At 32.5% G+C, this 14,759-nt stretch overlaps 1 protein-coding gene across 1 annotated transcript; it reads right to left on the bottom strand.

Annotated features, from left to right (window-relative positions):
• Positions 1–4,145: 4,145 nt before the first annotated feature.
• On the bottom strand, positions 4,146–5,753 carry LOC106360347. The gene is made up of 2 exons (XM_013799927.3): positions 5,242–5,753; positions 4,146–5,127 (listed from the first exon to the last, which is right to left on the bottom strand). Exon 1 carries the CDS (start codon positions 5,631–5,633, stop codon positions 5,325–5,327), a length of 309 nt encoding a protein of 102 aa, XP_013655381.1. The 5' UTR covers positions 5,634–5,753; the 3' UTR covers positions 4,146–5,127; positions 5,242–5,324.
• Positions 5,754–14,759: the final 9,006 nt, after the last annotated feature.

Genomic DNA, 14,759 nt, shown 5'->3' on the forward strand with positions numbered 1-14,759 from the left:
AGAAACATGAAAGAAAAGTTTTTTCACTCTTCTATATTTAGTGTTCATTAAAGTCATGCTTTTTTAATTGAAAATTTTCCATTAATTATTGTCCCTCAAATTTATAATCTTCATATTAATTTAGTAAAGACTAAAATAAAGCAAAAATATCAAAAAAAGACTTAGAAAATAAGATGTCTGAATTGCGATGTATTGTTATTTAGTTATATTTCAAATGTTTTACAAATTAAGGTTTTTTATTACTATAAAATTATGGTAATAGTTATTAACACAAATTTAACTTATGTAACAAATAGATTTTCATGTATTGTTATAAAATAGATACATATTTACATGTTTCTACTTTTAATCGGTTTTGTTCGGTTTATTCGGTTTAATCGGTTATATACCAAACCATATCCAAATCCTACGGTTTTTATAAAATTATATCCATTCGGTTTATATGGTATATACCAAAACCAAACCATATTGTCTATTTCGGTTCGGTTCGGTTCGGTACGGTTCGGTTTTACCATATTGAACAGCCCTACCAACTTGCTAAGTAATCGCAACTTCCTCTCTATCTTTAGAAAGCATCTTTCCAAACATAATATAATCCGTGCTTTATCCCCTTCGTCTACTTGGCTTTAACTTCATTTAATAATATAAACTACATCTTCAAAAAACTCCTAGCATTAGTGTTTCAAATGCACTTGGCAGAAGATTTATCGGCACTTCTTCTCCTATCATCCTCCTACCCTGAAGTGAAGCTTAGCTGAAGTGTTTCTGCTGTAAACATAAGTGTCTCTTCCTTAAACGATATAGAAAATTTATAAATTTTAAAATGTAAAAACATTAACATATTTTATAAAATTAATGCACTTGTTTTCACAATAGTTACCCGGATCTTACAGTGGATTCCCTTATTCATCAGGAATCTCGCACTTGGAATTTACAGGCACTTAGGACTTTGGTGGAGCCAGATGATGCAAAGTTGATTGAAGGTATTCCTCTGAGTAGAAATCAGATGGAAGATAGAAATGGTTGGCATTTCACTAATAATGGAAAATATTCGGTACAATCAGGGTATCAAGTAGAAAGGATTTATCCTGACAAGGAAAAACCACCAGATTATTATGGTCCCAATGTGGACATACTTAAGGCTTTTTGTTGGAAAGTTAAGTGCCCTCCAAAGTTACGGCATTTTATATGGCAGTTGATAACAGGTTGTATAGCAGTGACAAAGAATTTAAAATCAAGAGGAATACAAGGAGATACTGTTTGTGCACGGTGTGGAAATCCAGAGGAATCAGTTAATCATGTTTTCTTTGAATGTCCTCCGGCACGACAAGTGTGGGCACTATCAAAGATCCCATCAAACCCAAATATTTTTCCAACTGGTTCCCTTTTTACTAATATGAATCATTTATTTTGGAGAGTTAACCCGAAAATGGAGGATCATCAGTTTGCATGGATACTATGGTATATTTGGAAGGGCAGGAATAATAAGGTTTTCAGTAATATTGATGTTGAGCCGAGAGAGACGTTAAAATTAGCAGAATTAGAGTCAAGACTTTGGAATGAAGCGCAGAATATCAACAATCCAAGGGTCGCTCCTGAAGTTCAAGGCAGATTGCCCTTAGTGACCACAGGTAGATGGTGTTTTACGGATGGTTCTTGGAAGGATAAAGATGGTTTTTCAGGCCAAGGTTGGCTCAGTACACTTCCAGGGTTTGAGAGACTGTTAGGGGCAAGGAATGTAAGGGCAAGTTTATCACCTCTTCATGCGGAGATAGAGGCACTGATTTGGGCAATGGAATGTATGAAAAATTTACGACAGTATCAGGTTACTTTCGCAACGGATTGTTCTCAACTGGTGAAGATGGTTTCGGAACCAGAGGAATGGCCAGCATTTGAGAGTTACCTGGAGGATATCAAGCTTTTGAGAAGAAGTTTCACCAATTCAGAAGTTATTCATGTATCGAGGACGGACAATAAAATGGCGGACCGCTTGGCACGCAGTGCTAGGATACAACCGTCGTTCGTCATACATATGGATACAGAGTCACCACCTTGGTTTACGGAGTCTTTATGAGTCTGTAAATTTTCTTGCTGTCAAAAAAAAAAAAATGCACTTGTTTTGACTATTCGTACACCATCTTATACCAGCAATCAGATATGGTCATCACACAAATATCCCTAGCCAAATCATCAGTCTGATTTCTGATCTTTTTGAATAAATAGACATATTTTTTTTGCAAATTTGCATCATCTTGAAATGCATCAGTGTTTGGTTAGTCCATTAATAATAACAGTGTATATATGACCAAACACTAAAATTTCACAACGCATTTAAAAAAAAAACATAACTGAAATAGTGAAAAGTTTAACTACTTTACTCAGAGACCTAAAGTATTTTTTTTTGTAATCCTCAGAGACCTAATGTTTTCGCCATATTCATTTCAAACATAAGACAATAAAAAGAAAGCAGAGCTCGAAATGTAATTCGTCTTTGGAGAAGAGAATTCTTCGATACCTCCTTAACATTTTCACATGTGTCACTGCATCTTTTCTCTGCAGATTCTAGAGAAAAATAAAGTTTCCTTCTCATGGACATGGGTCCCGACCACTTGTTGGAACAATCTAACATAAACCTTCAGCTTCTTAATAATATATGTTATTTGCCCAATCGTACCCTGTCGCCAAGAAAACAGTAATATAAAGAAAAAAGAACATTTTTAAGTTAAACGGCAAGACAGTTTCTTTGCAATCATCTGTAATAAAATCTTCCACAAGTTTTGGCCATCATCATCCCAATCTTACTGCTCGATGAAGATAATTTGAATGTTTTGTTCGTTGATCATTTTTCACCATGATGGATTCACTTCATTTTAATCATCTATTTTACAGTAATTTAAATCTTTGCAAAAAAGCTTGGTCATCTTCGTCTTAAACTGAGTCATTCATCTTGATTTTCTTTGACCTTGACTCGAGCCAATCATCATCTCATTTTTCTTCATTTTACTCCCGTATATCCATTAGTCTTCTTCTCCAGCTACTCTGACCAAGTCCCCACAACCAACGTTTTACATATTATTCTCTTGTCTAACCCCAAAAGCATGCATCAAACAATTTTCTCTCTGATATCACTCCTCCTTTATATTCTCAAGTCCTTCGAGGTCCTAGACATCTTAACAAATGGTTCCATGTTATTATTTGCTGTTTCCTATTTGTTCCATTTATTTCATGTTTCCTTAAAATACCAAAAGAGCATGATATGGATTGATGTATTTTAAGCCTCGTGTTAATTAAACATACTCGTGTTGGTAAATAGACTGTCATTTTGTTAAGGTTTACACGTGCATACAGTACCAAAGAACAATACCCAAGAATGGTTCAACAACATAAAACAAATCATACACTTAACCAAATATCAGTAAATCATTAATAAACTCATAATCACCAAAACAATCAAACACACAAAAGAAACCTAAAAATATTACTTACATACTAAAGAAAAAGACGCAAGAAAATCACCACAACTCTGATCTCTTACACCTGAATGTTTTGAAATATTGACATTCATGTGTATACCTATGAATGTAAATGACTAAAATATATTAATATACGACCAATTTAAAAATAGACATCACTAACCTTATTGTAACTCCCGTGATTTATGAATGCATTTTACAAAAAAAAATCGATTTTTCATGATATTTGGAAAAACGCATGTGAGCAGATTGCTATATCAGGTTGCCGTGCTCACATTATAATCTTCTCTGTTTTGTATGATGGGATGGTTTGGTAGGAAGGCAGAGTGATGAATGTTCCTGTGTAGCCATTTTGTTCCTTTATCTACAATCTTCATCAAAACAAAAGCTTGGTAGGAGAGAAGGAGAAGCAAGCACTACTCTTTATAACCTGTGAAACTATGTAACTGGAAAATTAGAGAACTTCAGGTATGGACTTAAAGCGATGACAGTACTATAAAAATAAAGATGGCCTTATGTAAAAGCCATCACAAACTAATAAAGAGTTTAAAAGAACGTGGAAGGTCGTTGTTTGGCCTGATAGAAAGGAAAAGTTCAATGAGCCCAAGTCAAATACACAAATGTAAATGTTTGTCTCTCTGAAATCGATATTGACGGGTCTTAAATTCTCTAGGAATTCTTTTTTTTTTTTTGATCAAAGTTTTTCTCTAGGAATTCATGTGAATTGTATTTCATTGGTTTATATACTATTTTACTGAACAACGAATCTATATACATTGTTTAGAAGGAAGAGAAGACATTAAAGAATTGATCAAAGAAAATTTAGTGTACGTCAAACCAATACTATTTCATTCTAATCATTTGTTTGGCAAATAACAACTACCCAACAATGAGAACCTATTAAGAAACAATATTATTTCCTAAAAACAAATTTGCAGAGAAGCATCAACGTACGATGGCGTCAAACCAATACAAATCCAAACAATAATATTAATTAGCAGCAAACAGAACCATCATATTCATATTGAGAGAGACATGCAATGAGTAATAATATTAGGTTCGTTGGTTTCTGGCATAGGCTTCTTTCGCCGGAAAGGGTTGTTAACGGAGAAGAGACTTGAAAAACCAGAACTTTCGCCGGCCTCAGCCACCTCACCGGAGAAGAGAGTGGTGAAGATCCCTGATTGGGTCTGAAGTTCTTCAGCCTTTGCCTTCTTTGTTGTCTTCTTCCCCATCCTCGTTCGATTTCAAAGCGAAAGAGGAAGAGAGAGATCGATCAAATCGAAAGAGGAAAAGAGAGAGCAAAGAACCCATCTGATCAAATCTTTGACAAGTGAAAGTGATGATAGAAACGAAGAAGAAAAGGTAAAGCACAAACAAAAGTGACATGGAGAGACAAAATGTTTCAATTGGTTTTCACAGTTTTTTCATTTATTGACATGGCAGTCTCATAAGCATTTTAAAATCTGATGTGTCATGCTTTGGAGAGAACCTTGTGCCATTATTGTGTTGATTAGATAAATTGTAAGCTAATTACTGAAGAAATTACAAAATTTAGTATGGGGCAAGTGCCACACCTAAGTGCTCTCTACGTCCGTCCCTGATTTTGAGTAATGACACTTTTTAAGATTACATTTACACATACATGGTTTACCTAGAGAATGGAACAAAATGTGTATATGACTATTAGTCTGTATATACCTATGACAAAACACAAGCAAGCACATACATTATTCATATGCCGTAAGTATGCATGCCTTAGCATTACCTTTTTCATAGAACCCCAATATACCAAACGCGGTTACCCACAGGTAACTTTGTTGAAGAACATATGCAACATAGCTTCTGGCCTCATTTTGGCTCCTTATGTCTCTGTTTCGAACCTACACTGCCATGAGGAACTGGGCCAGGATAAGGAAAACCGCCTCCATAAACCGGGCTAGGGTTCCAAAACCCGTAATCTCCATATAACTTTGGTAGAAAGCTCTTGGATTTCACCTTATAGGAAGAATCTAAATCTGGAGATGATGAAGATTTGGAAGTAGAGAAAGAGGGTCTTGCCATTACGGTCGAGATGATGATAATAACAAGGGTAGTTATGAGAAACATAGACATGCTAGAAACATGAGGAAACATCATCAAAATACTTAGGATGTGCATGATGTTCCTACCTGTTCTGAGCTATTTAAAACAAGATTGGATAGAGGATTACAGCACATGTCCTGTTTTAATATATAATTATATTGAATAATTATGAAATTAACTTAACGAAGAGAAGGCTTTTGAGGATTCAAATTCAATAGCTGTTTTTGGTTGTCACGTCATATGAATGAAAAAGATCATGATAATTGCATGAACTTTGTTGTTTATACTCATGGAAACGAAATCACGTTGGTTACTAATTAGTTCAACTCTTCGTATGGATTCTTCTGAACGTAGCAAATAGAGCAAGGCCCATTAGTATTACAAGGCCTATATTGATATTGACATAGCGCTAGATTGCTTCCACGTTTTTTCGGTTGCCCTTAACTCTCAACGTACGACTTACCACCCGCAAACGCAGCTTTCGCGTTTGATAATGGTTATTGACATTTTACGACAATCACTCAAACCACTCTAAACTGCTTCAAACCGCTTTAAACCTCATAAATTCACAATTAGTTCCAGCTATCATCTGCGGTTGCGGACAGTTACGGAAGAATAATTTTTTTCTTTAAAACAATATAAATACAAAAAAAAAATTAAATTGAAATTATAAAAATACTAAAATATATCTATTATATTTTAATTAATATTATAAAATTTTAAAATAAAAAGATTTCTATAATTTTTTTAAAAAATTAAAACTATAACTTTCTAAATATAATTTTTATATTTTTTTATAATATTAAGATTTTTGATATTTTTATAACTATATATATAAAATGTAAATATTGTTAATTTATTATTTAACTGCTGATGCATTTGATAGTTAAACAGTCATAAATATTCCGCTAAGACACCAATTTTTAATCGTAGAACAGTCGTACAAATCTTTTAAACCGCTAAAAACCGCAATTATCTGCATCCGCTTCCGCAAACTTCTGCAACCGCAACCGCTGCGTTTGAACCAGTTAGACACTGTCATTGACTCATGAGTTCGCGATCTGGGACCAACCAGCGCTGAAACATAAACCCTCGTAGCTCAGTGTCACATTTTTTCACTTTTTTTTTCTCGCATTCACTTTTTTCATGGTTTACGTTTACACTATTTTATTTAGAAAGCATGATATTTTTGATTTTTAAATTCTTGTAACTAAAGCTATTTTCAAAATTATAAATTCAAGCATAGTGAAGTTTTGGTTGCAATTTTTAACTTCCTTTTGGTAAAGAAAATAATATTTGATCATTTTAAGTAGAATTATTAAACAAAAACGCATGCCTTAATAAATACTTCACTACATAAAATTTTGTAAGTTATTGGTCTTTATTTCTAAAGGAATCGCAAGCTTTATTACGGCTCAGTTCAATTCTGAACTATTTTTCCGAGTTTGATGTAATGCACGAATTGATGTCTTAATGTCAATTTATTTACTTTCTCCGTTTTACAATCAATGAATATCATTTAAAATTTTACACATTAAAAAAACCTATTAAATTTTCTGTTTATCTCTAACTACTAGTAGAATATATTTTAAAATCTATAATTACACTTAATAGGAAACAGAAAAGGTATTAGTCAAATGTCAATTTATTTCTAATGATATTCTGAATTATAACTTAATAATAACTGCTTATATATAAAAGCTTCTCTACACATATTGATGCTTTAATGTCAAGTTTCTATATCAAACCAAAAATGATGTGTTTTTGAACAGAAAAATGAACTAGACTTGATTTCGTTTCAGAAATTCATGATAATGATAAAAGAAAAAGAACATGAAACAGACTTAATTTAGTTTCAGAATTCATGATATATTAGCACGTGTTTTAAATGTTTTTAGCTTGCATATGATACGCGCCAAATAAATGAGATTCAGTCAATGAGGGACACGCTTTGATCCAAATGTCTCCACTGTCTCCGGCTTGACCACCAGAAAAATCCAAAGTCTCCTCCTTTGTTATTTTTTTCTCGGCACGTTCCAATAGTTAATTAATCTTATAATTCTTTTTTTCCTTGCGAACAAGTATAATTCTAATTTTTAAGATACTTTTATTACAATGATGATTGAGTTTCATATTCATGCATCAACCCCACTAGTTTGTATACTCTGAACCATTAGATTTTATTCTTATTATATTCCACTGTTCAATTCCTCCGTGGGATCCAAAAAACTATCCTTAAACGTTCTGACAAAAAAAAAAATTAACGCGTAAGACGTAAGTATAATATTAGATTCTTATAGTACGTGGACCAGATGAAACTGAAAAAAAGTTCCTAATAGTGATTGGTCGCCGTGTATAAGGTATGTCTACGCGGATGCATAACATATTTGAATTTTTTATAGTATAATGCAACATATTTGTTTTTAGAAAGAAAATATTTGAGTTTTAAAATTGATTATCGATGTTTATTTATATGATGCTTAATTGATGATGATTTTTTCGTCGAAGCCATAATTACCCTGGAGATAAGGTTTTAAAATCGAAAAACTTGTTATATAAAAAATGATACTTTATTTTTTCATATCAAGTGTCATTCTAATATTTTAATGCAAATATTATATACTTTCTGCTTAATTAATTACAAAATGCATTGATATATAAATAATTTTATTCATCTCAAATATTATTGGTCAAACATGTGTAATTAATAGAAATTTAGTTACATTTCATTCACTTTTTAATCTGTTTAAAAAATATTAAAATAACACTTATTTAAAAATGAAAGGAGTAAGAATTTCGCTACACGCTTCCCATAAAAATAGTTTCAAAACCAATATACAATACACTCTTAATGTATTATATAGAAATATGTCATTCAGACTTACCATCTTATAGTATTTCCAACTCATTATTATTTTTATTCATGTAATATCATATAGAGGTAAAATTGCTCTAGTTCACTTCTACTATTTTTTGTATAAATAGGGGAAGCAAAAACAATTATATGTCTTATACTCTGTAATGAGAGATTGTTATTTAATTTAAAAGAATACATTGGAGTAAACTTTCATATATAAAGAGTAAAAAGCTTGCATATATAAAATGACTAAAAATCTAGAAAGAGACTTAAAATCAATTTTTACATATTTATTCAAAAATAAAATTTTACGGATTTATTCTATACTTCTTTAATATTACTTTTGGAGCTTTTAATCTTATAATCATCGATCTTTAGTAATTCCAATTTAAAGCATAATATTTCATATTAAAATAGTATGAATCCAATACACAAGAGATCAATCTCCTTTGGTCTAGTTAAATGGGTAATTGACAAAAAAAGAAAAGAGAATCAATCTCCTTTCGTTACCAATAAACACACAAACATATTGGTATGTTCACTAATATATAAAAAAAACTGTAAACTAGTGGAAGTCATTTTTCGGAAACTATTCCCACAATTGAAGACACTTCAAATCTATCATAATTTTCTTACACAAAAATTCTATGTAGTAATTCGTATATGTTGTTGCCATTGATATATTTGGAAAACTTGACTTACTTGGGGTTACAGGTAGACATTTTAACATATCATTTTTGAATTAGTTTTGTTTAAAATAAATATTAAATTAATTCAGAACAAAAAGAAACAGTTGTTTAACTAAAACTTTTAAACTGGATAATCATCCTGAAAATGAAAGATATTCAGCAAAAAGAAGAAAACCGAAAAATAGTTCTGTGAAGACCGAGTTGTTATGGACTTATGGTCCATTCGCCAGAAAGTCCAAATGCAATTAAATAATTTGAAATTCTGAGGGGAAGAATCTACTGTATCAAATACCGAAAGCAAGGTGGAGTAAATGCATTGAATCTGAAGTCTGAACGGTGGGAAGCCGGGAAACCGGTAACACAACATAGTCCCAACATTTTCTCTGGTAGTTTTGTTGTATTTCTCACAAATCCCTAATAAAAAGAAATAATTTAGAATTGGCTGCGATAACTATACAAAATATGCTTCTCATCAGTGTTTGTCCTCCGACATTTGTGCAGCCATGTGTCTTTGGTTTTGTAACCCGATCTTTACGTTCTTTGGTCTATACAAAGTTTCAAAAATGGGTACTTTTTAAGCAACACATAACTAAGTAATCATATTTTATTCTAATTTTTAAATAGATGTGTTTTTAAATGTTATATTTTGTTCTTCTAACTATTATTAAGCGCAAAAGCTGGGTACTAAGGGCCTGACTGGTTCAAACGCAGCGGTTGCGGTTGCGGTTGCGGGAGTTTGTGGATGCGGGCGGTTGCGGTTTCTAGCGGTTTTAAGAGATTTATACGACTGGTACTGCGGTTAAAAATTGGTGCGTTTGCGGGTGACTTATGACTGGTTAACTACCAAATGCGGTAACAGTCAAATAATAAATTAACAATATTTACATTTAATATAATTATAAAAATATCAAAAATCATAAAATTATAATAAATATAAAATTTATATTTAGAAAGTTATAATTTTAATTTTTGAAAATTTATTGAAATTGTTTTTATTATAAAATTTTATAATATTAATTAAAATAAAATAGATATATTTTAATATTTTCATAATTTCAATTTTAAATTTTTTATTAAATATTTTTTCTTTGTATATATATTGTTTTAAAAAAAAAGAAAAAAATTTACCCTCCCGCAACCGCCCGCAACCGCAAACGCTAGCTGGAGCCAGCTTTTGAATTTATGAGATTCTGAGCGGTTTGAAGCGGTTTAAGGCGATTTGAGTGATTGTTGCAAACCGCCGACAACCGCTACCGACCGCAAAAGCTGCGTTTGCGGGTGGTAGCGGGAAAACCAATCGCCACCTAAGGGGGCGATTGGTTTTCCCGCTACCACCCGCAAACGCAGCTATTGCGGTTGGTAGCGGTTGTCGGCGGTTTGCAACAATCACTCAAATCACTGTAAACCGCTGTAAACCGCTCCAAATCTCATAAATTCAAAAGCTGGCTCCAGCTAGCGTTTGCGGTTGCGGGCGGTTGCGGAGGGTTAAATTTTTTTCTTTTTTTAAAAAACAATATATATACAAAAGTAAAAATATTTAATAAAAAATTTAAAATTGAAATTATGAAAATATTAAAATATATCTATTATATTTTAATTAATATTATAAAATTTTATAATAAAAAATTTCAATAAATTTTCAAAAATTAAAATTATATCTTTATAAATATAAATTTTATATTTATTATAATTTTATGATTTTTGATATTTTTATAATTATATTAAATGTAAATATTGTTAATTTATTATTTGACTGTTACCGCATTTGGTAGTTAACCAGTTATATGTCACCCGCAAACGCACCAATTTTTTACCGCAGTACCAGTCATACAAATCTCTTAAGACCGCTAGAAACCGCAACCGCCCGCATCCACAAACTCCCGCAACCGCAACCGCAACCGCTGCGTTTGAACCAGTCAGGCCCTAAGGGTATGACTGGTTTTCCCGCTACCACCCGCAAACGCAGCTTTTGCGGTTAGTAGCGGTTGCTAGCGTTTTGCAACAATCGCTCAAACCGCTCTAAACCGCTCCAAATCGCTCCAAATCGCTCTGAACCTCATAAATTCAAAAGCTGGTTCCAGCTAGCGTTTGCGGTTGCGGGCGTTTGCGGGAGGATAAAAAAAAAATATTTTTTTTCCAAAACAATATAAATACAAAAATAAAAAAATTCAATAAAAAAATTAAAGTGAAATTATAAAAATGCTAAAATATATCAATTAAATTTTAATTAGTATTATAAAACTTTAAAATAAAAATATTTTCTATATTTTTAAAAAATTTAAACTATAACTTTCTAAATATAAATTTTATATTTATTATAATATTATTATTTTTGATATTTTTATAATTGTATAAAATGTAAATATTATTAATTTATTATTTAACAGCTGCTGCATTTGGTAGTTAACCAGTCATAAGTATCCCGCAAACGCACAAATTTCTAACCGCAGAACCAGTTGTACAAATCTCTTAAAACCGCTAGAAACCGCAACCACCCGCAACCGCAACCGCAACCGCTACGGTTAAACCAGTCAGGCCCTAAAGCCATCCGCAACCGCATGTGAGACAGTTTGGGTACTTGCAATATTGGCACGGTTAGGCTTAAATATTAGTACATGATTCGATCTCTTTTTGAAGACTTTGCACTTATGAGAGTTTAAGCTATATGAACTACACCGGGGTGGCCTAGTGGTTTCCACTAGAGGAGGAGTTGCCCTGTTGGTCCAGACTAGGGATCGATTTTCTTCTAGTGCGAAATTATTAGCTCCACATGTGGCCACGTGGATATGGACTCATGCTTACGAACCATTTGAATACCCCGAAGAGGATCTATCCGTAGGTTGCACCTTCCATCCGGAAGGTTAGGTATGTGTCTTTAATAGATCCGGATTTAACCTTTTTTAGTTAAAAAAAAAGGTATATCTAAAAACTACAATGAAGCAAAACATTCTAGCTTAATATCTTAGTTGGAAATTGATTAGACTATGTTGAACTGAAAAATATAATATAACATCCCTATTATTTTATTTTGTTAATTAATTTTATGTATTACATAATAAAAACTATATGTGATGTTCCCTCCGTATATATAAATATATGTATGTAAGCTGAGATTTTAGTCTCGTGACTCTGACCTACTAAACTCTAACTAAGAATTAAGGGGATATGTATATATATCTTTACATACCATAATAAAGAATAAAAGATAAGTAACTGTACAGATCATTTATTTTTTCAAATATGTTAAAATCCTTGTTGTGCTATTGTATATTTCTTCATCAAATATATTAATGATTTATTTTGTTTATTTTACTTGTATTTTATTAGAACATGTCCTAATTATTTGCTTGACTGTAAATCTGAGCAAACTTAGGTAAATTGCTATGTAACTCTCCATCTGTTTAATTACTTATAGTATAAAATTATTTTTAATATTCCAATCAATATATATATATATATATATATACTAATCTACCTCGCCCTTAATCTAAAGAGAAAATTATAATCATTGGGCACGTCGTGTCTGTTTATAGTTTGTTTACCAATAGAGGAAGAAAATATAATTGTGATGCTAATAGGTTCAGTGTCTCGCGAGAATATGTAGTCTAATTTTTGAAAAAATGTTCTCTCTCTCCTTCAGCTCTGTTCTCTCTCTTCGATCCGACACAGAGGAAGGAGGAGATGAGATCTCGGTCGGAGCTTCTTGTGGTTCCAGTTCCAGTTTATCAAAATCGATTCTGGGAGGCGGTGATTCTATACACCGACGTCGCCAGCTCAGTTTCCGAGAACCGATGGCTTGGATAGCATCGGTTTCGTCGGCTTTAGATTCCGGGAATCGGTGGCTCTAAAAACACCGTTTTCTCCGGCTTCTCGGTCTGTGGATCTTCGCTTTTGCTCTCTCTTCGCTCAATCAACTCTCGATCTGAGACTCCATGTTTGGTTGTTTATTGGATCGATCGTAGATGATTGTTGTTTTAAAGCGTGGATCGGTTACGGGTTTAAAAGCTCACCGTCGAAGGGTTTCAAGTGGTGAGGGTTGAAGAGTTGGGTTCGTTGGCTCTGGAGGAGTTCTCGGGATAGTCTCGATGTTGCTCTCCTTTCGTAAGAGTCCAGGTGAAAAGATGGGTGAGATGGTCGGCCTCCGGCGTGTTCCGGCGAAACTACTGGTGGTTTCGTCTTCTCCGGTGGCGTCTTCTCGGTGTCAGTTGCGGTTTACTGCTCGGGTGACGCGTGTCTCTCGTTGGAGCGGGTCTCAACACGTGGTCAATTAGATGTTGTAGACGTGTTTTTGTCGGCTTGCCCGGCTTAGTTTTGGGCCTGAGGCCGTTGTGTTTTTGTTTTGTTTGGCCCGTTGTTTTTGACTTTCGGGATTGGGTTTTCCTGTTTGGTATTTGGGTTTGGCCTATTTAATAAAATATAGATGGAAAAAAAAAAAAGGTTCAGTGTCTCGCAGCAAAACGACATGTACTAAAATAACCGCGTGGGCACCTCTCTGATTTGCGGACCACGGCACGCAATTTATTGGAAAAGCCATTTTTTTGTAACTTAGGAAAAAGCCATTTTAAGCCATCAATACATTAACATATACTACTCCCTCCGTTTTTCAATATAAGTCGTTTTAGAGAAACTTTTTTGTTCCAAATTATATGTCGTTTTCGGTTTTCTATGTAACATTTATTAATAATTAATGTTGTCTGACCAATAATAATATATCTTTTATTTTTCTATTGGTTGAATTGTGGTTAGGTAAATAATTAATGATGTTTTTGTTTCGAAAATATAAGAAACTAATGATTTTCTTAATCTATGTGCATAGGTTTAAAACGACTTATATTAAAAAACGGAGGGAGTACTAAACTAGATTGAATTTTATGCAGGAAACTAAATCAGTGGAACATAATCAATTTAGAAAAAAAATTCGTGCAATATTATCGAGAAAAAGATTAGGATAGCACCAAACCAAGTTTTTGTTTCCAAAGTAGCACTCAAGGTTCAAAGTCACAAAAATAGGTTTCATTAAAGAGGTAAATATACACTTATACCCCTTGGATTAATTAATCCAAACCTTAGGGTTTAGAGTTAAGGGGTGGGGTTTTGGAATTAGGGTTTAAAATTTTATAAAAAATAAATACTAAAATAAAAAAAAAATTTAAAAACAGTTTCAAAAAGTATTTTTAAATTATAAAAATAAAATTTGAAAAAAAATAAAAAAAAAATTCAAAAAAAAATTTCAAAAAAAATTATAAAAATTTCGAATCTGAAAACATATAATCTGAATCTATATAAAAAATGAATTTTTTTTTATTTTTATTTATTTTTGTTTGTTTATTTAATTTTAAACCAAGGGTATTAAAGATATTTTATCTTTTAATGAATGTCATTTTTGTGACTTTCTCCTTCTAGTACTATTTTTGTGACATAAACTTCAAAAAGTGCTATTATTGACAATTGCCCAATATTATTCGTCATTATGTTATTTATTTTCTGTATATAATTAACATATAAATTCAAAAAACGAAACTAATACTCAGCAGACAAATCATTTTCCACAAAAAACAAAACTAAAAAAAAGTCCTAGAGAGAGAAACAGCCTCTTTACTCACTTTTCCCGTTTGTGTCGTGGAGACCAAAACAAGATGCCACGTAGTTCGGTAA

The sequence above is a fragment of the Brassica napus genome, chromosome A8, assembly GCF_020379485.1.
Source record: "Brassica napus cultivar Da-Ae chromosome A8, Da-Ae, whole genome shotgun sequence".
NCBI classification, from domain to species: Eukaryota; Viridiplantae; Streptophyta; class Magnoliopsida; order Brassicales; family Brassicaceae; genus Brassica; species Brassica napus.

Coding starts and splice junctions, on each gene's coding strand:
- LOC106360347 (XM_013799927.3), bottom strand. CDS start 5,633: ATGCACATCCTAAGTATTTTGATGATGTTTCCTCATGTTTCTAGCATG.